Below are 24382 nucleotides of genomic sequence, written 5' to 3'. Positions count from 1 at the left end.
TATTAATTTTGGTGTAGTTAAATTGATCAATTCATTTTTAAACTTTGTGTTTTAAGAAATTTTTGCCGTACTAGAAGTGATATTTTCTTAGGTTTTTCTAAAAGTTTTACAGTTTAAACCTTTGAACTACCTAGATTTGATTTTTGTGTACCTGTAAAGGGAGATCTATTTTCACTTTATTTTTTTTAACCCAGTGTCCCAGATCATTTATTGAAATTTTTATCATTTCCACACTGACCTGCAATATTAGCCATTATCTGTCAGCTTTCCATGACAGGATCTGTTTCTGTGTTTTCTTCTGTTTATTGAATTTGTCTGTACCTACACTAATACCATATTGCCTTAATCATTACAGTTTATAATTCTTAATACCTTATAGAGCAAATCTGGTGCCAGGTGGTTCTTCAGGATCTTTTGACTCTTCTGTATAAATTTGACACTTTGCTTATCATGTACTTAAAAAAAAGCCTGTTGATGCTTGGGTTAGAATTGCCTTGAATTTGTAAAACAAGTTGATGAGAATTGCTTTCAACTTTGTAGTTGAGAGTAGAACATCTAGAGTCCCTGGTGTAGCCCATTTACAGGGAGATATTTAGGAGTGTGTAATTTTCAGTTAGACTGAGAGAAAAAAAGAGGAAATGTTCGGAGGGTAGGGTGCTCTTTGATTCCTCCTACTCTTGGGGCTCTTCTCCCTTTCCAACTCAGCCTCCCAGGAAGCTAACACCTCTGGCAGGGCCTTGAGGGATTGGAATGAGAATTAGGACTATAGATGTGTATGCACTTTCATGCTTGTGTGAATACAGAAATCTATCTGCAGTTGCATTCTCCTGCCTACAACCTAAACTGCTGTTTCTCTCTCTAGTTTTATGCTAATTGCTTTTCATCTTTGGGCATTCCTTGCAGATTTTGTTCCATGATGAACATGGTGTAGGAGGGAAGAGCTACAATATATGCTTGGTCTATCATATTGAAACAGAAGGATAAAAGGGAAAAAACTGTTTTTATTTTTAAAAATTACAGTGACCTTAAGATCTTTGCCAGCTCTAATATAAAGTCTGATCTAGAGATACTAATTTTATTTTACTCAAATTTCCATCCCTTATTGTTGTCCTTACTGAATAGACAGGTAATATTTTTATTTAAAAAAGACTCTAGAATATCTTCAGTTATTCATTATTGATTTTAATCAGTGTCACTGCAAATATTAAGAAAGTTAGAAATTATACCTTTTATACAGCAACTTGACTGAATAAATCTTTTCTTCACATCCCTGCTAATTTTGTATCTTATGCACTCTGTGAGTTAGCAGAGACTCCTTGATAAGCAAGGCAGATGGTGTCCTTGCCATGATGGCACTCATAAAAAACTACAACATACAGTTACAAACTGTGGAAAGTGATAATCGGGATAGAATAAAATGTCATTTCTGGGAAGGCTTCCTAAAGATAAGTAAGTGAAAATAGGAGAATTTGGGTAATTAAAAACTGTGTCTTATGCTTAGAAAAGCATTTCAGTGGCCCAGGTACAGGGGAGATCACAGCACATTTGTGGAGCTGAATACAGTCAAATGTGATTTGAAAGCAGAGAAGAAGAGAAGATAATAGCATGATGTATGTTGGAAACTCAGATAGCAGAAGAGGCTAAAGAGGTAAGCAGGGAGCAGGTCATAAAGGGCCTTGTATTCCATGCTACAGAGCTCACATTTTACCCTGTTTCCTGGGGAACCATTACAGAATTTTAAACAGGAGAAAGACCTGGTCACATTTCTATCTTACATAGACTAGTAGTGTCTAGAAAATAGATTTTGTTGGAGGTCTAAGACTGAAGTTGGAGACTAGTTAGGAGGATTTTGCAGTAGTCCAGGTGAGAAATGGGCTTAACAAGTCGAGTAGTTTTGATAATGAAAATGGCAATGAGCATCATCTTTGCTTATCTTTAAAAACTATTCAGTTAGCTAGTGTTGAGTGGTATGTGTGTTTATAAACTAAAGCAGTTTTCATGTCTAATTATTCAACCTATATGCACTTTCACCTCTAGTTGATTTTGTGTGTGTGTGGTTTTTTTTTTTTTCACCTCTAGTTGATTTTGAAGATGAGAGGCTTAGAACTGTAAATATTCTTTCTGGTCTAAAAATGTAATTCTGAGGTTAGTAATAGTAGTCCATATGCCTCTGCCTGTTTCCTAGAGAATTCTCTTCTACTTGATGGAACAAGTTAGGTCACCAATTTGAAGCTGTTCTGGATCAAAAGAACAAAGGGGTAATCACTGATTCTGTTAAATAGAAAAGTCTTCCTTTTAAAGAAATGGAGGATTTTTTAGTTTTAGACTCTAGCTCAAATGTAGCCTATAAGGCGTTGCCTCTTAGGATGTGGTAGTGGCATACTTAGGGTCCTTTTGTGCAGCACATCACTCAGGTTCCTACCTCTTAGCTGAAGTTGCTGCTTGCCTGCTTGTTTTACTGTCTCATGAAGTTGAAAAATAGCTCTGAGAATCTGTTTTTCTCCAGTACACTAGTAAGTTGTGCAGTTTCATTAAAAGAAGTTTCTTTCCCTGGTCCATTACTTCCCATCAAGTGACCCAGTTGGGTGGCTATCCTGTATATAGATGATTGTGGGTTTTCTTGTTGTTGGTCCTTTAGATCTTGGATTCCAGAGTTATAAAACAGTGATTCTGTTTACATAGAAATAACCTTCCAGCATATTGTTTGATTTGAAACATGCTTCAGTATCTTTTTGTTTTAGATAACTTTTTTTTTTTTTTGAACTATAGAACAAAAGATTTGTTTTTATTTTTTATTAAAACTTTTTTTTTCCATTTATTTTTATTAGTTGGAGGCTAATTACTTTACAATATTGTAGTGGTTTTTGCCATACATTGACATGAATCAGCCATGGATTTACATGTGTTCCCCATCCCGATTCCCCCTTCCGCCTCCCTCCCCATCTTATCCCTCTGGGTCTTCCCAGTGCACCAGCCCTGAGCACCTGTCTCATGTATCCAACCTGGGCTGGTGATCTGTTTCACCCTTGATAGTATACTTGTTTCAATGCTGTTCTCTCAGAACATCCCACCCTCGCCTTCTCCCACAGAGTCTCAAAGTCTGTTCTGTACATCTGTGTCTCTTTTTCTGTTTTGCATATAGGATTATCATTACCATCTTTTAAAATTCCATATATATGCGTTAGTATACTGTATTGGTGTTTATCTTTCTGGCTTACTTCCCTCTGTATAATGGGCTCCAGTTTTATCCATCTCATTAGAACTGATTCAAATGAATTCTTTTTAATGGCTGAGTAAGTCAACTCTTAGTTTATAGTTGATTAATAAATAATTTCCTCCTATATGCAGGATACCAGGTTAGAAGTCAAAGGACATAACTGAAAAAGTAGGGAGCATGACCTGAGATTATTCACTGCCTAGTGGAAAATGAGGAGTTGATTATGAGCGATGTAACTGTGCGTTTCAGTAAAGGTATTATAATTTATATTAGACTTAGTTGCATTTCCGTCTGGTCCTTTTCACAACCAATATGTCTTGGCCTCCCGCCATAGCCTATTAGAAGAATCTTCTGGTAAAACATGGCAGATTGACCACATGTGTCTGTTTACTGTCCTTCCCCAGACACGACTAAAATGATAGTAAAAAAAAAAAAAAAATTATTTTTTCTATCACAAGGGCAAAGAGAATGAGAGAGGAGACAGTAGTATACAAGAGATTTAATACACAGTTGGAAGAGTGAAGTGGGGAAGCGCTCACTGACTAAGCAGAACGGAGGAAGACATCAATCCTAAGCGTTTGTGGAAGGGGTTGTTTATAAGTGAACCAGCTTCCTTTGTAAAAATCTCAGAGGCTCAGGATTTAGAGGTACACAGAAGTGTGGCGGGGAGTGGGGGTCTGTGTAATACATAGGGTGAAAAACGGGAGAATTAGTTGACTATCTCTTGGGTTGGCTGATATCTGTTGGGTTAGTTTGTTTTTTTCTGTACAGTGGCTTTACCAGTGCTTAGTGATCTCTAACTTGATTTGAGACAGTTTTGTTAGATTGTATTGTGACAGCTGTCATATCAGCATGCATTTAAAAAATCGTTTCAAGGGCTTGTCTGGCAGTCCAGTGGTAAGAGTTTCCCTGCCAGTGCAGGGGACACCGCTTCCATCCCTGGTCCAGGAAGATCTCACATGCCTCAGGGCGACTAAGCCTGTGTGCCACAACTACTGAGCCAGCGCTCTAGAGCCTGCGAGCCACAGCTGAAGTCTGCACACCTAGAGCCTGTGCTCCCCCACAAGAGAAGCCAGCACAATGAGAAGCCTACACACAGCAACAAAGACCCAGTTCAGCCAAAAATAAACAAGTAAATAAATAAATTATTTAAAAAAATCTAAAAACCTTATCAAAATTGGTGAATTTTTATGTAGTTCCATTTTAATATTGAAAATGGAAGACAGAAGCAACATTTTTGGCATATTATGCTTTATTATTTAAAGAAAGGTAAAAATGCAACTGAAATGCAAAAATGAGATTTGTGTAGTAGATGGAGAAGGTGCTATGACTCATCAAACATGTCAAAAGTGGTTTGTGAAGCTTCATCCTGGAGATTTGTTCCTGGACGATCATCCATGGTCCTATAGACCAGGTGATCAAATTGAGACATTAATTGAGAATAGTCAACATTGCATCTTGTGGGAGATAGCCAACATATTAAAAATATCCAAATCAGGTGTTGAAAATCATTTGCGCCAGCTTGGCTATGTTACCTGCTTTGATGTTTGGGGTCCACATAAGTTAAGCGAAAAGAACCTTCTTGACCATATTTTTGCATGTAATTATCTACTTAAAACATAATGAAAGCACTTCATTTTTAAAACAAATTGTGAAAGTGGATATTGTACAAGAGTGTGAAATGGAAGATTGTGAGGCAAGCAAAATGAGCCACCACCAGCCACACCAGATGTTGGTCTTCATTCAAAGAAGGTGATGTTGTGTATATGGTGGGATTAGAAGGGAGTCTTCTATTATGAACTCCTTCTGGAAAACCAAATTACAAAATCCAACAAATACTGCTCCCAATTAGATCAATTGAAAGCAGCACTTGATGAAAAATGTCCAGACTTAGTCAACAGAAAATGCATAATCTTCCATCTGGGAAACACAAAATTTCGTGTTTCTTTGATGAACAGACAAAAACTGTTGAAGCTTGGCCTGGAAGTTCTCTTTCATCCTCTGTATTCACCACTCATTGCACCTTCAGATGTCCCATTTATTTCAGTCTTTGCAAAATTCTCTTAACTGAAAAGAGTTTCAGTTCCCTGGAAGATTGAAAAAGGTACCTGGATCAGTTCTTTGCTCAAAAAGGTAAAAAGTTTTGGGAAGATGAAATGAAGTTGCCTGAAAAATAGCAGAAAGCAGTAGAACAAAGTGGTGAATTTTTTGAATACACTGTTCAATAAAGTTCTTGGTGAAAGTGAAAAACGTGTCTTACTTTAAAAAAAACCAAAGGAACTTTTTGACCAACCAACATATAGGATGTTTTGAAGGTCCTCAGGGCCCCTCCTTTGTTCCACAGTCATGAACTCCATTCTCTGGGAGAACAGAAAACAAAATAATGTATACATTTATTTGAGGAGAATTAAATCTGAGAGGCTCCTTATTCTTGTCAGAGGAGTCAGAAAGAGGTGTAGAATGAAAAAAGCAAATTCGAGAAAGGTAACATACTGGAACTCTTCTGCCCTGCTTTTAGAGCATTTGTACTTTGAGTCAAAACCCTCAGACAGAGACTGAAAGATTTTTCTCTGGATAAACAGAATGTCCTGGGGAAAATATTTTGGATACTCCACACCTACCTTTAATAAAAATGCTTACTTATCTCCCAGTTAACTTTTTAAATACTTTTTGTGCAAGTAACAGCAAAGGATAAGTAGCTATCTTAACCCAGTTCTCTGACATCTAATGAGTCATGATGGGCCCATATCTTTATCTCCTTTCCTTAGGCCTCAGGAGGTTCCTTCTGCCACTGTGTTTTGCTTAGGAGAGGACAGTTTTTAAAGCTATAAAAAAACCTTAACGTAAGAGTCCAAAACATCAGGGGATAAAATAGGAATGTAGAAGAAACAGCCAGGGAAAAAACCCAGCCTATACACACACAAACTATATAACCTTCAAAGAGAGAAAGTGCATCCCTGAAATGGGAAGAGTATTCTCAGGTAAAAAAATGGTCAGAGAACAATGAGAAGTAATTCTTAGAATATCAGCAGTTAGGATTACCAACATAAACAGAAAAGAGCAATAGGCAAAGGATTAGAAGATAGTCAAGAAAAATTTCCCAGTTTGTTAAAAGTTCAAAGATGGAAAATAGGAGAGAAAAGATAACAGTTACAAGATCAGACCAAAATGCACTGATCTAACTAATAATGACAGATAGAAGAAAATGACCAAATAATAGAAAAAATTTCCTAGATCTGAAGAAGACTGTTTCTAGCAGCTCACTGATTAAAATAATACCTAAAAGGATCAATTGTTTCTAAACTCTCTCCTGTATGTGTAGATAGCTAAGAATCACTTATCTATGTCCCAGAACAAAGTGCACAAATATTTATTTATAGGAATACAAAAATACCTACACCTATCAAGGAAAAATGGTCAATGTCTGTTATCTAGTTGACATTTTTGAGGTATGCAAAGACCCATAATTAGTACAATCCATCAATTGAAATCAATCCTAAAATGACATAGGTGATAGAATTAGTAGACATGGACATTAAAATATTAAATAATTGTATCCCATATGTTGAAGAACCTAAATGAAAGATTCAGCATATTAAGAAGCAAAGGGAGAGAGAAAAAAGAACAAATCAAAATTTTAGAGTTGGAAAATACACTGGACAAAACTAACAACAGACTAGACATCACAGAATAAGATTAGTGTATTTGAAAACCATAGCAACAGAAACCATCCAAAATAAAATTTAGAGAAAAAAGACTGAAACAAAAGTGAATATCCATGGGACAGTTTCAGGCAGACTAATAACTGAAGTCTCCAAAGGAGGGAAAGGGGAGACGTTAAAAAAAACAACAAACCAAGAACTTAAAGATCTATTGTATAGCACAGGGAACTCTACTCAGTACCCTGTAATGACCTATATGGGAAAAGAATCTAAAAAGGGAGTGGAGATTCATTTTGGTGTACACCTGAAACTGATGCAGCACTGTGAATTGGCTCTCCTCCAGTAAAAATTCTTTTTTAAAAAACTTAAAAAAAATGGCTGATTCCCCCTCCCCCAAAGTTAATGGAAACTATAAATCCACAGATTCAAAAAGCTCAGTGAATTCTGAATGAACACAGGAAATATGATGAAAACTACACAGAGGCACATGATCATTGTTTAAACTCAATGGTAGAAAATCTTAGAAATGTCCAGACCTTAGGCTCAGTTGTCTGTGAACCTGAAACTGCTCTAGAAAAGTCTAGTTTTTAAAAAATGCTGATTGTTATAAACCAAAAAAAAAAAAAAACCTGTCAGAAAGAAAAGACACATAGAGGAAAAAAATTACAACAGACTTTATGTAAGCAACCATGCAGCTAGAAGGAAAGGAGCAACATCTATAAAGTACTGAAAGAAAAAAAAATTGTCAGCTTAGATTGTGTATCCTGTGGAAATACCTTCTAAAACAGAAGGGGAGAGAAAACTTTTAAATGTATAAAAGCTGAAGTTATCACTAACACACCTACACTGTAAGAAATGTTAAGCCTAATCCTTCAGGCAGAAGGAAAATGATGCCAGATGGAAATGTGCATCTGCATAAAGAAATGAAAATCATTGGAAATGGTGAATGTTTTTTCTTATCTAACTTTTTTAAAATGATAATTGAATTTTTAAATAAAATGAAGCACTGAATCATGCCTTCACATGAATGAACCTCAAAAGGTAAAGTGAAGAGTCATTTGCAAAAGACCACATGTTGTATGAGAAACAGCCAGAATAGGCAAATCTTTGGAGGTAAGGAATAGATTAGTGGCTGTTTAGAACTGGGACAGAGGCAAAAGGAGCAACTGGAAGTGATTACTAATGTGTGCAGGTTTTTCTTGGGGATGATGAAGGTGTTCCAAAGCTATGTTGTGGTGATGGTTGCACAATTCTGTAAATCTACTAAAACCCAGTAAATTGTACAATTTAGGTAGGAGAACTTTATGGTATATAGAAAATTATAGCTTAAAAAAACAAAGCAGACAAATGCTAATTATAAAAAATATATAGTTAATTCACAAGAAGAAGAAGGAAATGAAAACACAGAATAGAGACCATTAGAAAACAAAAGGATGATGGATTTAAACCCAGCTGTAGCAGTCATATTAAATGTAACTGATCTAGACACCTCATTTAAAAGGCAAAGAATAACAGATTGCTATAGCAGACCTAAGTATATATGCAACCTATAAGAATTCCACTTTAAAAATGTAAAGTCACAAAATAGGTTAAAATAAATAATTGTTTAAAGTATGCTAACAGTGAAAAGAAAACTGGACTGGCTATGTTAATGTCAGACGAAGTAGACTTGAGACCAAGAAATATTTCTCTAAATAGTTAAAGACTGAGGAATAAGTTATTTTATAATAATAATAGGATATATTCATCAAAATGGTTTAACAGAACTAAACATTTATGCACTTAATAGCAGAGCTTCAAAATACATGAAGCTAATATGGAATTTTAAGAAGAAATAGACAAATGCAGTTGCAGATCCAGTACACTTCTCATGATAATTGATAGAACAAGTAGACAGAAAATTGCTAAAACTATCAACCAACTTGACCAGTTTATAGAATATTCCATTCTTTTTGAGTGAGTGTGGAATATTTACTAGGATATCACCTTCTGTGGCCATTTTTAAGGTTTCAATAAATTTAGGAAAATTCAAATCACAAAGTATATTCTATGACCACCATGCAATTAAGTTAGAAATTAGTTCTCACTCAACAGAAAAGATCTCTGGAAATATTTGGAAAGTAAATAAAAACACTTCCAAATAAATGAAGAAATTAAAGACTGTTTAGAAAATATATTAAGCTGAATGAAAATGAAAGTTTAAGACACCACTATCTGTATGATACTGCTAAAGCAGTACTTAGAGGGCATTTATAGTATTAAACATCCAAAAATAAAAAAATTAAAAAAACATCCATTTTAGAAAAGAAAAATTGCAAATCAGTGATTTCAGTTAAGTCATTTTAATAAATTAGAAAGGAAGAGCAGGTGAGATCCTAAGTAAGTAGATGAAAAGAAATAATAAAAGTCAATGTGTAAAATTAGTGAAATAAAAAATACAGAAAAATCAATGAAATGAAAAGTTAATTTATTGAGAATACCAATAAAATTGATAAAACATTTGACAAAATCAAATACTTATTTCTGATCAAAGCATTCAGCCAATTTGAAATAGAAGGAAATGCCTTTAACATTTTTGACAAACCTAGCCTGGCATCAAATTAGATGGTAAAATTAATAGCTTTTCCTAAGATCAGGAAAGATACAGAGATTTCCCTTTCACCACTTTTATTCAGCAGTGTACTAAAGGTTCTAGCCAGTGCAACAAGGCAAGAAAAACAAATGAAAGGAGTCCAGAGTGGGAAGGAAGAAGTAAACCTGTCTTTATTCATTAGCAGCATAATTGAAGTTTTTTAGGTAATCCTCTGATGAGCTACAAAAATGCTACTAGAACAAAAGTAAGGTTTCTTAGTAAGGTTTCAGGATACAAGATCAGTTTTTAAGAATCAGTTGTGTTTTCCTATGCCATCAATGAACAATTGAAAATCAAAATTTAAAGAACTGTACCATTTGCAATAGGATCAGACTTTTTGAAATACTGTGCCAGAAATCAGACAAAAGTAGTAACAGATCTGTACATTGATAACTAATCAGTTCTTCCTAAAATGATCTATAGATTCATGTAGTCTCAATCAGAATCCCAGCAGACTTTTTAAAGAAATTATAAAACTTACTCTAAAATTCACACGGAAATGCAAAAGACCTAGAATGGAGCCAAATAATTAAAAAAAAAAAAAAGGTTTATACTATATATTAGTAGTTTCAGTGCTTATTATAAAACTACAATAATTCAGTCTGCTTGATATAAGGTAAAGATTATTGCAACAGAGTTGAACATCCAGGGATATACCTGTGTATATATATAGTCAGTTCATTTTCAACAATAGTTCAGAATGAGAAAGTGGCACTGGCCTTCTAAATAGCAACACTGAAAATTAGAAGAAATTCAGAGGAGGGTCGTATTTTCAATCTAAATACATACACAATTAGTCGAGAGCTATCAGTTAAAACAAGGGTGTAGACCAAGAAGAAGAGAACATAGAATACAAAAAGTCGATTCTAGCGCAGCATAAAAGTGAAGGAATGACCTGGGACTTAAAGCTCTGCCAGAAGTCTTGACATAAATTGCTGCAGATTAAGTAAGAGAATCTGAGAGCAAGGTGATTAGGTGGGGGAAAAATACAGAACTGATGTGTTTGAATTTACAGAGATAGGTGTGTTGCAGAAATGTTGTAAAAATAATTGATAGAACCATAGAAAAACTGGGAAATCTTAAAATGTAACAGTTATCAACATCAATAAAAAGGAAGAGAGATGCGCAAAAAAAAATGACATGGTCCTTGTAAACTACCTGTTCACATGGTGTATGTTATCCATAATCATAGTAACGTACATTGTTCTTTTAGATAAATAACAGAAATAGGGCTTGATAGACTTTGTTTTCCAAATTGTTCAGTATGTGAAGTGTCCTTCATTATTAACGAGAGAACCAGTATTCTAAGGGACTGTCTCTTCTGTCCTGAGCACTTTTATTCAGGCCTGTTGTTGGGTCAGTCTGTGTGCCTCTAATCAGGACACTGGTTGACAATACCCTTCACCTCCTCCTACCCCCTCCCCCCTCCACCCACTCTACCCCACCCCCATGAGATTTCTATACTTGATTTATCAGTTTCCTATCAGCCAGTGTTTTTAGGGAAAATGTCTTTTTTAGAATAATTTCCTTCTTAGACTGTTCTGGGAAAACTATAAACATGATTACCTTTTAAAAGGCTCTTTTTTAATGCTTTCTAGGAAGTAAGAAGAAAGAGAAGGAAAGGCCAGAAATTTCTCCTCCGTCTGATTTTGAGCACACCATCCATGTTGGCTTTGATGCTGTTACTGGAGAATTCACTGTAAGTTTACCTAGGTGGAATGCATTTATAAAGCAGAGCTCAAACTTTTCCTTCAAGTATTCTTTTCTGTCCACATGTAAACTGTGAATTCTTAGTGCTTTTCTCTTTGTACAGAAGTGTTTGTGGTTCGATATGTCCTTTTCCTAGGGAGCTGAGGCTCTTGATTATAATCTGCAACATAGATTTAGAAAACTAGACCTTTTAGAATTTAGTCAAACTTGCAGTTGTGTAGGTTGATTCGTTTTATATATTTTGTCACTTTCTTCTGGAAATTGGCCTTAAAGCAATTCAAAACAACTAATTTCTGAATATCTTTTTGTTAGGGCATGCCAGAGCAGTGGGCTCGATTACTGCAGACCTCCAATATCACCAAACTAGAGCAAAAGAAGAATCCTCAGGCAGTGCTGGACGTCTTGAAGTTCTATGACTCTAATACAGTGAAGCAGAAATATCTGAGCTTTACTCCTCCTGGTAAGACATCAGACCATGGTAACAGGCTCACTTAACTGGGATTGCAGAGTTATGGAGCACTTCTAGATAAAAAGATTGCTTCTGAAAAAATAAGAGCTAAGCTATGGTGGTTGTCTCTACTCTTTCCCCAGCATAGATCTGCCTTTTAAAACCAATGGGGTCAGCTCTTATGTATAATTTGGAGGCTGGAGATTATATTAATCTCTTAGTTTTGCCAAAAGTGGATATTTTGACCTTTTGTTTATTTGTTTTTTCTCTTCACTGCTTTTGAATGAGTTCCAGCAACAGATGGGAAAGAGGCTGATTTACAGACATGTTCAAACTAGAAATATATTTTTTTGCTAGTGGGACAGGTAATTTTACTGTATATAAATGCACAGACTTTGAAGTAAAAAATGTTTTCCACTCAAAAATTGAAACCCATCATATGTATAAATATAAGCTTTGAAACTCAAAGAATTTATTCCTCAGAATTGAAATATCATCAGGTAGGAATTGGAGAATAGTGGATTTTTTTTTTAAGTTCATTTTTTCAAATAAGGACTAGAAAAAAAATCCATACATTACAGTCGATTATTGTGACTTTTGAATCTCTTTGTTATGTAGGCTTCCTGCCCTCATGTTAGCACTCAAGCTGTCTTTTCCTTGCAGTTTATTTGTTAAAGAATCATTTGTCCTGTTTTCCTTCAGTGTGGATTTTGCTAATTACATCATGGGTTATTATTTAATAATGTTTCTTTGCCCTCTTAAGTCATACATGTAGTTTTAAGAAATAATATGATTGAGCTAATATTATACATTTAGTTTTAATTGATTGTACTTATTTGATTATATCCTTTCAGAACCAATAAGGTCCACTTGGCAAATTTAGACCTTTTTTACATAGTCTAGTAGTACATCCTTAGCAAAAGGTCAGATTTATTCCCAACTGCAATTAGTAAATGCAGTTAAATGAATAATGTATAAATGAATAATTATTTAAAATCGGTGTCTGAACAGAAAATGGTGTGTTTGTGTGTCTGGGCATTTTAAAGGATAATACAAAATTTGCTTCTAACTCCAGAATGAATATTGTGGTATTTAGTCTTCATGAACTGTGGTTTTGCCTTCAGGGATTTGCTTTCATATTGATCAAAATTTATGTCAATAATTTTCCTTTATACAATTACTTTTGGTTTCTCTAAGTTCCTTGATAGGCAGTTTGCTGTAGCAAAATATCATTATGAATAAACTTCTGTTTTATTTTTAATAAATATAGGTATAGTTTCCAATAAAATTTTTTTTAAGGTATAATTTTATGCTCTAAAATTCACCCACTTGATGTTTGCGATTCAGTGACTTTTAGCAAATTTACAGAGTTCTATTAAATTTAAGGTTTATGGTTTTGTGTAAATTCTTATTTAAAAACTGATATTATTTTTCTTAAGTTTTAATTCAACTCAAAATGATATCAATGTAAGAACGTTTCACTTGCTTTGCTTTTGTCTTTTCTTCCTTTATTATGTAAAAGTTGTTTTATTTTTTGAATTGTTCACTTAGCTTTATTTTCTCTTTTGTATTCAGAGAAAGATGGCTTCCCTTCTGGAACACCAGCAGTAAGTTAATATGTTATTTCTTATAGCTCTTATTTTAAGTTACCCAAAACAAATCTTAGTTTTTATTTTACTTTCCAAATAAATTACAGCCTTCAGAAACAACTACTTGATATATGCTTTTAGATAGGTACTTGATTAGTTGAGGAAGCCGTGTTAAGCAAATAGAATTTCCTCTGATGATGCTTAAAGTAACTAAAACTTAACGATCATTAGAGCAATTTAGTTACATTTGATAATGTTTTCATGTATAACCATGAATACAAAGAACTTGCCAGTGTTTTCCTCTGGCACCATCTTACCGAATCTAGACTATGGAAATATACTAAGCAATCAGAAGCCTGTCAGAATCTTCAGAGTTGTCAAAAACTTCATCTAAGTTACCATGTAAACACAAACACCTCCTGCAAATAGTAGCTGTTTTATTTTCAGTTCCTCAGTTAGGAGGAAACTGTCTCCTGGAGTTATTTGAAAACTATATGTAATAACATGTAAAATCCATACCTAGCACCCACCTGGCAAATAATACATTCTGTATAAAGAATAATGCCTTGCTCTTTTGCTTTGTTAGCCAACACTTTCTGGTGAATCTGGCTGTTTTAAATAACTGAAAAAGTCTGACTTATACAAAGCCCAGGGGATTTTTGGTTTTGGTCTTAACAAATGAAGTGATTGTTAATTTTTGGGCTTGCTTAAAGGGTATAAAATTCTCTATATAGTATTCTCTCTTAAGAATAGTTGATATTTACTGTATACATTTGTTTCATAAACTTTTCTGTAATGTATAGAATTACCTTTTAATAATGATTAGATTAGAACCAGTAAGGTTTTATTGCTTTGAAATGAGCTAGTAAATATATTTCCAAGTATGTTAAAAAAAGAGATAGTTGTATTTTCATCTGTTGTTACGTTTGACTTGTCTCCCTTACTTTACTTATGTGATAAATACAGCTGAATACCAAGGGATCGGAAACATCAGCAGTAGTAACAGAGGAAGATGACGATGATGAAGAGACTCCTCCTCCTGTTATTGCCCCACGACCAGATCATACAAAATCAGTGAGTTTCTGATTAATGAACTGGGTTGTATGTCTGTGCATGTGAGTTTTAAAAAACAGCAGTCTGTATTTGATTTCCAGTGACTTTTAAAAGGGTTTCCCAGTTGGCCTCAGTGGTAAAGAATCCACCTGCCAATGCAGGAGATGCAGGTTCGATCTGTGGGTCAGGAAGATTCCCTGGAGAAGTAAATGGCAACCCACTCCAGTATTCTTGCCTGAGAAATATCACAGACAGAGGAGCCTGATGGGCTACAGTCCACGGGGTCACAAATAGTCAGACATGGCTAAGCATACATGCATGCATGATTTTTAAAAAGTCCTCCTGCTAAAAATATTTTAATATGGGGGATTTGACTAGGAGATCTTTACCTAAATACCATTCATCAAAAAACTAGTTTTTTTGAAAATTAAAATTGAATGGGTCTTTAAAAATTAAAATGCATATTGTGTTTTCTTTCTGCATTACACCATCTCTTCCAGAGAACTCATCTGTTTCTTTGCCTTTCTCTGTTTATCTCAGTGCAGAAAAGTACTAAGTCTAGAACTTAGATCTTAGCTCTTATCCAAAGCATGTATTTTATCTCCCATTTAACATTTCTATTAAAACACTAATATCATTCAGGAGGCTTCCAGGAGTGAAATTTCTAACAGATATGGGAGAATTTTAACAATAACAACGTTAGACAGAGACAGCAAGAGTCCTGTCCTACTCCCTATACTAACAGAGATAAAGTCAGCGGAGCCTGGTGAGGTGTTGGCACAGTAAGCAGGTTTATAACTCTGTCTGCCATTGGATCCTCATCGATAGAGGGCTCTATTTTCTTTACCATTTAGAATTGACTGTTTGAAATGAAATGATAGAAATTATATTTGTGTAAGAATTTTTGTGGAAATTAATAATAGTTAGGCTTCCCTAGTGGCTCAGACAGAAGAGAATCTGCCTACATCGCAGGACACGGTTCAATCCCTGGATCGGGAATATCCCCTGGAGAAGGAAATGGCAACCCACTCCAGTATCCTTGCCTGGAGAATTCCATGGACAGAGGAGCCTGGGGGGCTATAGTACTTGGGATTGCAAAGAGTCAGACATGACTGAGTGACTGACACTTTCACATTGCAACATCAGGATTCCCATTATTTTGCTCTTTATTTCTCTCTTGTAGAAAAATATGATTTTGAAAGTTGTATTTATTTCAGCTTCATTTCTGGCACATTATTTTTGATCTGACTGCACTTAAATTTCATTTACAGATCTTCTGTTTTGCTATACAAACTTTTAACATATGTATATGATGTTCCTAAGAAAAATGTTTCACATTGGCTCTTAGTTACCAGTCTTTGGTAAAACAAGTCTGAAAGTATTACTCTCATTCTTTAGAACACTGAAAACAACTTAGTTTTTGTCAAAAATCAAAGAATTGAATAGTGTGCCAGTTAAGAATACCTAAAAATATTTTTCTTCAAGTCTTAGTAATTAACTGTTTCTCTACAGATTTATACACGATCTGTAATTGATCCTATTCCTGCACCAGTTGGTGATTCTAATGTTGATGGTGGTGCCAAGACTTCAGACAAACAGAAAAAGAAGGCCAAAATGACAGATGAAGAGATTATGGAGAAATTAAGTATGTTGCCTACATTTTACATTATTCTTTTTTTTTTTTTCCCATTTATTTTTATTAGTTGGAGGCGAATTACTTACATTATTATAGTGGTTTTTGCCATACATTGACATGAATCAGCCATGGATTTACATGTGTTCCCCATCCCGATCCCCCCCTCCCACCTCCCTCTCCATCCCATCCCTCTGGGTCTTCCCAGTGCACCAGCCCTGAGCACTTGTCTCATGCATCCAACCTGGGCTGGTGATCTGTTTCACCCTTGATAGTATACTTGTTTCAATGCTGTTCTCTCAGAACATCCCACCCTCTCCTTCTCCCACAGAGTCTCAAAGTCTGTTCTGTACATCTGTGTCTGTTTTTTTGTTTTGCATATAGGGTTATCGTTACCATCTTTTAAAATTCCATATATATGCATTAGTATACTGTATTGGTGTTTATCTTTCTGGCTTACTTCACTCTGTATAATGGGCTCCAGTTTCATCCATCTCATTAGAACTGATTCAAATGAATTCTTTTTAATGGCTGAGTAATATACATTATTCTTAAATTGTTAACAGTCCCTGAAACATTTGGCCTGGATGGGTCTTAATTTATACCTTATATTTTGGCTTAAATTGTTTTCTCCTAGGAACAACAGCTTCAGTTAATGTAGTAAAGCCAAAATAATGCTCTTTGCCTGCTTATTATTATACGCCGACTCGTGAGCAGCGTCTTTGCAATAGTCAGTATTTTGGGGAGCAATACTTCTCAGAGGGCCAAATCCAAGGGTCCTAATTGGAAACTTTATCAAAGGAAGTTTGTATATATTTATGCACACCTGTAGAATACAAAATGTCCCTAAATGAATAAACCAAATGTCTTATCTAGATAATATGTATAAGCATAAAATGTGTTTTTCCTCCATTTTCATCCATCAGCTATCATTGGCCTGGATCAAGCCCCAGAATAATACATACAGGCCAGAGAGAGGGTAGCAGTAGTATCTCATTCAAGTCTATAGCCACTACAGTTATAAAGGACACTGACCTAGAGGAATCAAGGAAAATACTACAGATTGGCTATAGGCTTGAGGCTGAGTACCTATATAAAATTGGTTTATTTCTGTAAATTTCTTTGATATGCCCCTCTCTCCTTTTACCTTGTGAAAGTTTAAGTGAAAATTTAGTGTGATTTTTCTCATGCTTGGACTTACTTGTAACAAGACTATGTTAGGATTTTATGTACAAAATCATACCTTTTTTTTTTTAAACTGAATCCAGTTTTAATTTAAATTTAATTTAATTTTAAAACCTGTTTCTTAGTTGTGGCTTTGTGAACTTTTCTTAAACAGATGTATGATTAGTTTATATTAGAGTAATCTTTATAGCAATAAGTGATTTACTAAATATATTGAAAGATAGATATAGGAGAAGAGTTAGAAAAGCTGTTAGGGTTTTTCATTTGGATATTTTATATGTATATTTTTCTCATAGTAAGTAGTTTTATAACTTACCTTTAGTTTAATGTTGATACATTTCAGTGGAGTATGAAAAGTAGGATGACCAACTTGCCCTCTCCCCAGGAATTGACCGGTTAAGTTTTTTTTTTTTTCCGGTTAAGTTTTAAAATTTAACATGTCACATCCTAAGAACCCCCTGAGTCTCAGGAAAACTAGTATAGTTGGTCATTGTGTAATGCCGTCATTTTTTAGAAAGTGGTAGGATAATCAAGACATTAGGAAGTCTAACCTAGTAGAAATAATGTATCTTCTTGCTTCTGGTACTTTTTTATTTTTATTGCTTATTTCTTGTGTTTGAAGCATACATTATTTTTGAAACTTAGTGTTATGTATGTTCTAAAATCAGTGGAGTTTATTAAAAGAAATAATGTTATCAGAGTTAGTTTACAATTTTAAAATGCTTGACTGAGTTTCCAAATTTTTGTTGTTTTTGTTTAAAATAGGAACTATTGTAAGCATAGGTGACCCTAAGAAAAAATACACAAGATATGAAAAAATTGGGCAAGGGTAAGTATTTGTGACTGTATTACCAGAATATTCATGTTTTCTTGATGTCCAGCTTGATAACTCTTTTGCCTACTGACATTAAACACTTAAGGTATTCTCTGAGTAGTATTCTTGGATTTGTGTAAAAGTATTGAACTTATTTCTAGATGCTATTAAAATACTGTACTACTTAGTGATTGTACATTGCTGCTTCTTAAGTGTGATTTCACATTGGTGGTAAGAGATTAGATGGGTGGGAAAATTGTCCACCAAATATTTAAAGGACAGTAAGAAAATTTACTTCAAGTTTATAGTGTTTTCTTTCTTTAAATGCATTTTAGTCACATCATGAGTATGGATCTTTAATTCTACTGTCCTTCTGGTTTTGTTCAATAGTTTGCATTTTTAAAAATTACTATTTATTTATTTATTTTATGGCCACGCCACATGACTTATGGGATGTTAGTTCTCTGACCAGGGATCAAATCCAGGTCTCCCACAGTGGAGCTCAGAGTCCTAACCACTGGCCCCTCAGGAAATTCCCAATAATTTGTATTTTAAACTATGCTAACTGAAATCTTTCTTTTCTATTGCTTGAGAGCAGATGAACATCTTGAATTCTTGATGTTAATACTCTGGAAATTATTCTGTGAATTTTGAGAGTGCGCTTAAGTCTTTTTGAAAACTTTTATGAATTTCCTTTTAAAAATAAAATTTAATTGCACCTCTGGTTTTAATAACAAAAAAATTGATAATCATGTTAGTATCCTTGAGCCTAATAATGGATAAATAAATAGTGGTATGAAAAAGTGAAAGTGTTAGTTGCTCAGTCATGTCTGACTCTGCAACCCCATAGACTATAGCCCTTAAGTCAGTGTTGAATCAGAAAAGCAAATTATAGGAAAACACATAAAATGAAATCATTTATATGAAGTTTTAAAAATATGTTAAATATCTTCTGTAGTGGTACACACCTGTGTCCTTAGTAAAGTATAGAGAAACATGTGGAAATTATGCACATCAAATACAGAGTGAATGTACAGCACAGATTACTTTGGGGAAGAGGGAGGATGCCTTTGGAAAGGCCACATAAGAACCTTTAAATTTGTTTGTAGTTCTTTTGTTTCTTAAGCAGGGAAATAAATCCATGAGTATATGTTACTGTTTTCTTTTTGTCTGATCTTTTTTCTGTATTTTTGTAGGTCTGAAATTTATGACAAATTTCTAGCATAAGTTTTGGCCACAAAGATTACCTCTTTTTCTTACTCTTCCCCCTTTGTTTTTTTTTTTTTTTTTTTTAATTTTTTAAAAATTTTTTTAAATTTTTTTAATTTTTTTTTTATTTTTTTTTATTTTATTTTTTTTTATTTTTTCCCCCCTTTGTTTTTGCTTTTACTTTTTTTTAAAGATGTTCCGTCTTCGGTGTTCTTTAACCCCCTTTCAGTTGTTTTGAGTATAAAGTCTTTGGATGTTATAAATGAGAATGATTTAGAAATCTTAAATCTGCTTGTGTCTTTTCTTTCTCTAGGGCTTCTGGGACAGTTTTCACTGCTACTGATGTGGCACTGGGACAAGAGGTAAGCAACTTTTTCATACTTCTGGGTGTACCATTAGCTTTTACTCTAGGAAGAACCTAGACCTGCCTGTGAATAATCAATGAGGAATTTCTTTTTCAGTTGAATATGTTGAAAGATTACTCTAGATAATTTTATAGTATCTTCCTATTGAGGGGAAAGAAGAAGTAATTATGTGTTTAGTTTCATAAATAAACATTTTAAAAACTATTTTCCCGGTTTGGATGAAAAGAGGATTAATTCCTGGCACTAGACTGACCTTGGGTTTAGATTTCAAGAGAAATCTGAAAATATTGGGGCTTCTGTATTACAAAGAATTGTGCATAGGCAGTGTGGAAATGAAAGTACTGCCTATGAGTAAATTATAATCTCACTGTATAGGATGTATGTAGTAAATTAGATGATTAACTTATTAGTGTTTATGATTTTCTAAGAGAATTAGGAAACTTTTCTGATTTTTTTTTCCTGTTTCCATCATAGGTTGCTATTAAGCAGATTAACTTACAGAAACAGCCAAAGAAGGAATTGATCATTAATGAGATTCTGGTGATGAAAGAATTAAAGAATCCCAACATAGTTAATTTCTTGGACAGGTAAATAGAAATTTTTCTTAAACATTGGGAGAAAAATGGTTTTGGAGGTTAGCCAGGCTAGGGTTGAGTGTCAACACTGAAAAGTAAACTCAAAGTAGGGAGAGAGGTGAAAATAGCATGTTACAGTTTGTGCTGTTAGTCAATGAGTTCGTGTCCGACTCTTTGCAACCCCATGGACTGTAGCCCTCTAGGCTCCTCTGTCCTTGGGGATTCTCCAGTCAAGAATACTGGAGTTGGTTGCCATGCCCTCCTCCAGGGGATCTTCCCAACCCAGGGACTGAACCCAGATCTCCCTCATTGCTGGTGGATTCTTTACCGACTGAGCCACCAGGGAAGCCCATGTTACAGTTTAGACGGTCCCTTTTCTACTTAGGTATCAGTTGGCAATCAAGAGAAGGCAGTTAAATGAAGGACATGGCTACTAGTGCTCATAATAAGTATAAATGATCAGGAGCAGAAACACTAAGGAAAGATTGGCTGTGATTCATGTCTTGATACAGAGGTGATTGGCCACTCAATTTTTAAACTTTCAGGTCAATTTTATTTTATATTTTGTCTTGGGAAAATAACATGTTTATCAAAACCTCATATAATTTAGGAATTGATGTTAAATAACAGAACAAAAAGTAGAAGAGAAAATTATGTATTTTATAACCTTTTTTGTTTTTGGGCACACTATGCAGCATATGGGATTTCAGTTCCCTGCCCACGGATTGGCAGAGTAAGAAGTCCTGATCACTGGGCCAACAGGAAATTCCCTTACAACAGATTTGTTTTTAAAGCAGGATGTCTATGTGAATGAAAGAAAAATAGTAGAAAAATAAGTGAGAATTACAGTAGCGATTGTATTGGAGATAGGGAATTATAGGTGACTTTTTAAATTTCCATATTTAAATTTGTTTTGAATGGATTAAGAGAAAACATACTTGTAGACTTTAGGCCTACCTCTGGAGACCATGTTTATAGAAATCAACTTTTCAGGTACATTTCTCTGCTTTTTAAAATAGTATTTCAAGTCAGTAAAGCATGGGTGGTTAAGATAAGCCTTAAGCTTTGGGACCAGTTGTGCTTAGTTTCAGACTCTGGCTCTGTCACCTACTGGCTATGTGACTTTGTATGAGTTACCTAACCTTTCCAGGTCTCCATCTCCTGGAGGCCTCCCATCATCTGGAAATTCATACCATACAGGGTGATTTTAATTGGAATAATCTTGTACACACTCAAGTTAGAATTGTGGACAGATTTTAAAGTGATTTAGGAAAATCATAATGACCTTCTGTTGCTTTTCTGTGCTGTTACAAAGCAGCTTTTCAGTGTTCTTCCTAGCTATCAAAGCTACCAGCTTTCTGGGTTTTTTTATCAGGGTGTCTAATAATTGAAATCTTCAATATAGAGTGCCATGTATTCAGAAATAGTGAAAGTGTGGATGTACTTTGTATGTTCTTTTTTAGTTACCTGGTGGGAGATGAATTGTTTGTGGTCATGGAATACCTAGCTGGAGGATCACTTACTGATGTTGTAACAGAGACATGCATGGATGAAGCACAGATAGCTGCTGTGTGCAGAGAGGTGAGTTTGCTCCTTTTTTGATAAGTTACAGTAACATGTGATTAACAGAGTTGAAAAAGGGGAAATATTTATTTATTCAAGTAGGATACTTTTGAGGGTAAGAGGGGGTGCTATTAAAAACTACCCCACTTGACAGCAGAAACAAGGACAAAGTGGTACACATCTTCTCCCTGGGTGTTAATTAATGCGTCTGCTTGTGGTTTTATTGATTTCCTTAAAGGTGACCAATGAAATGATATTCATTAATGAATTTTGAGACACACTGTTTAGGCCAGTAGAATTCTGTCACATTGCCTGCATCTAAGATCAAAATGAGTCTTTCTTTCTTCCATGTAATCTTTTTCCTATGGATGAAACTTGGGTTAATGATTTGCCTATTGTCGTTAAAACTGAGACACTACTTCGAATCCTAGGAATCATTGTCACAAAGGGCGAAATTGTGACAGTTCTCACAACTCTTATGTTTCCTGATTTGGCTTCCCTCATTTTTACAGTGAATTATAAGTAAATTATAACCTTTGTTCATGTAAGAACAATATATGTGATGTTTTTCTTTTTTCATCTTTTATTTGGCATTTTTTTTTAAAAAGTATTCCTCAAAGATTTTAATTATGGTGTAATTATGCTTCATTCAATGGATAATCTTCGTGATTGTTTCCGGAAGGATGGAAATAAGAACTTTTTAATAGTTTTAAATATGATAGTTTAATAACATATCCCTTAACAATGAATGTTTGAAAAAACGAAGAATGTTTGGTCACTTAAAAGTTGATAAAAACAAGAATTTATTTATACTTAATTTGTTTTTCTAATAATTTTTTTTCATAATTGGTATAAAGTTATTTTAAGAGTTCCTCTATTTATTCCTAGTTGGTATAAAGTTATTTTAAGAGTTCTTCTACTTATTCATACTACAAGTATTTTTCTGGGTATTTATTCTTTTCAGAAATCTGCTTAAATGCTTGGTAGATGTGATCTAGTCTTTTTCTTTGAGTAGTGCAGTGTTTTGAATGAGATTTTTAGTTGTAAAGATGTACAGACTTTATTTGTTGTTCTACTTTAATGTGGGTAAAAGATAAAAACAACTTTTTCCAAGTTACAATTTATATGTGGTTTACATTAAAAAAAACATAGCAAGCAGATTTTAAAATTTTAATCTCATTCTGTTTTTAAGGAAGTGAGAGTACTTTTTCTGCTCTTTTGACTCAGTGCTTTCTGACATATGGCACAGTATCTAGGGTATGGATATAACTTTATGTAAAACCTACCATAGAAGAAAGGAAGAAAACATTTTACATCACACTGAAGAACTGGAGAGATGCAAACTACCCAGTGTCTTATATTGATTAGACTTCTGAGTATCTCAGATTCAGATAGGAATGATTATGAGTTTATCCTTTACTGTTGAAAAGTGAAAGTGTTAGTCACTCAGTCGTGTCCGATTCTTTGCAACCCCATGGACTGTGGCCTGTCAGGCTCCTCCGTCCTTAAAATTCTCTAAGCCAGAATATGGGAATGGGTTGCCATTTCCTCCTCTAGAGGATCTTCCCGACCCAGGGGTCGAACCAGTGTCTCGTGCGGCTCCTGCTTTGGCAGGCGGATTCTTTACCAGGGAACCACCTGGGAAGTCTCCATTACTATTGAAATGATATCTCAAAAGCCTTGTGCATGTTTACCAAGTGCTGCGTACCTGTAGACATTTAAATTTAAACCTAAACAGGCCTAGAAATTATATTGATCCACCCATTCATTTCATAAATGAGAACATTGAAGACTAAGTGATATTCTTATGGTATTAAATAACCTGTGGCAGAAATAAGACTAGATAAGACATTATTTAATAGTTGTTCTGGATAAGACCAGAGTAGGAAGAGCAGGATCTTATTATTTAAGGTGTCTTATTTGTAACTTTGCATGTGACAGAATTTTTTTCTCTGTAAATGTATTATTAGAGTGTCTTCTGCTAGATACTAGAGGTGGTACTCAGATAAGTAGTGTATATGAACTTCCCTTAGACTTTTCAGGGACTATTTCACTGATAGGTGTTTTTTTTCTGTTCAGTGTTTACAGGCATTGGAGTTTTTACATGCTAATCAAGTGATCCACAGAGACATCAAAAGTGACAATGTGCTTTTGGGCATGGAAGGATCTGTTAAACTTAGTGAGTAACAAGTGAACAGATAACATTTGTATGTTACTTAAAATTTTCTGCCTTTTGTTTAAGTAAAAACTCTTTCCTGCTATTAACATTTTGATGAGAATACATGGAGTGGGGGAGAATAGTAGTAAAAAGATAGGGGCCATCAGCTGGACAACTTGAGTTTAAATAGTGGATCTGCTACTACTTGCTGAATAATTTTGGGTGAAATTATGTAATCTGTTTATGTTTGTTTCCTCATTTGTATAATAAGGAAAATAATAGTACCGATCTCAGAGAATTTTTCTGAGTACTAAAAATGTAAAACACTGAGGAGCAGTGCCTGGTACTATTGTAATATTGGTGCTGTCTTCCAAACATAAACTTGGATTTGTCTCTGCTACCTGTTGGGGTAGATTTTTCTCATTATGCTGTTCATCTTTCTTTGAATTTGGTAGATGGTGGCCTAATTAGGAGAGGCCTGTGTGACCCAGACATCAGAGATGACATTTTTAGGGAGAAAATCGTTTGTAAACCCCTTTCCCTAATTGTCTTCTGTATCAGACATGATA

General features: G+C 34.5%; 1 protein-coding gene across 1 annotated transcript in view; it reads left to right on the top strand.

The window, feature by feature from the left end:
- Positions 1 to 24382, top strand: part of PAK2 (p21 (RAC1) activated kinase 2) — an 89484-nt gene that overhangs the window by 46278 nt on the left and 18824 nt on the right. Inside the window, exons 3-12 of the mRNA XM_061166899.1 lie at positions 11110 to 11210; positions 11534 to 11681; positions 13245 to 13276; positions 14225 to 14332; positions 15824 to 15956; positions 17895 to 17958; positions 19466 to 19514; positions 19992 to 20104; positions 21556 to 21673; positions 23735 to 23834. Of these exons, the coding sequence (XP_061022882.1) occupies positions 11110 to 11210; positions 11534 to 11681; positions 13245 to 13276; positions 14225 to 14332; positions 15824 to 15956; positions 17895 to 17958; positions 19466 to 19514; positions 19992 to 20104; positions 21556 to 21673; positions 23735 to 23834 (966 nt within the window). The remainder of the gene's footprint in view (positions 1 to 11109; positions 11211 to 11533; positions 11682 to 13244; positions 13277 to 14224; positions 14333 to 15823; positions 15957 to 17894; positions 17959 to 19465; positions 19515 to 19991; positions 20105 to 21555; positions 21674 to 23734; positions 23835 to 24382) is intronic.

This window comes from Dama dama, chromosome 19 (assembly GCF_033118175.1).
Source record: "Dama dama isolate Ldn47 chromosome 19, ASM3311817v1, whole genome shotgun sequence".
NCBI classification, from domain to species: Eukaryota; Metazoa; Chordata; class Mammalia; order Artiodactyla; family Cervidae; genus Dama; species Dama dama.
The sequence above is the reverse complement of the archived record's forward strand: the minus strand, read 5'-3'. Positions and strand labels throughout refer to the sequence as shown.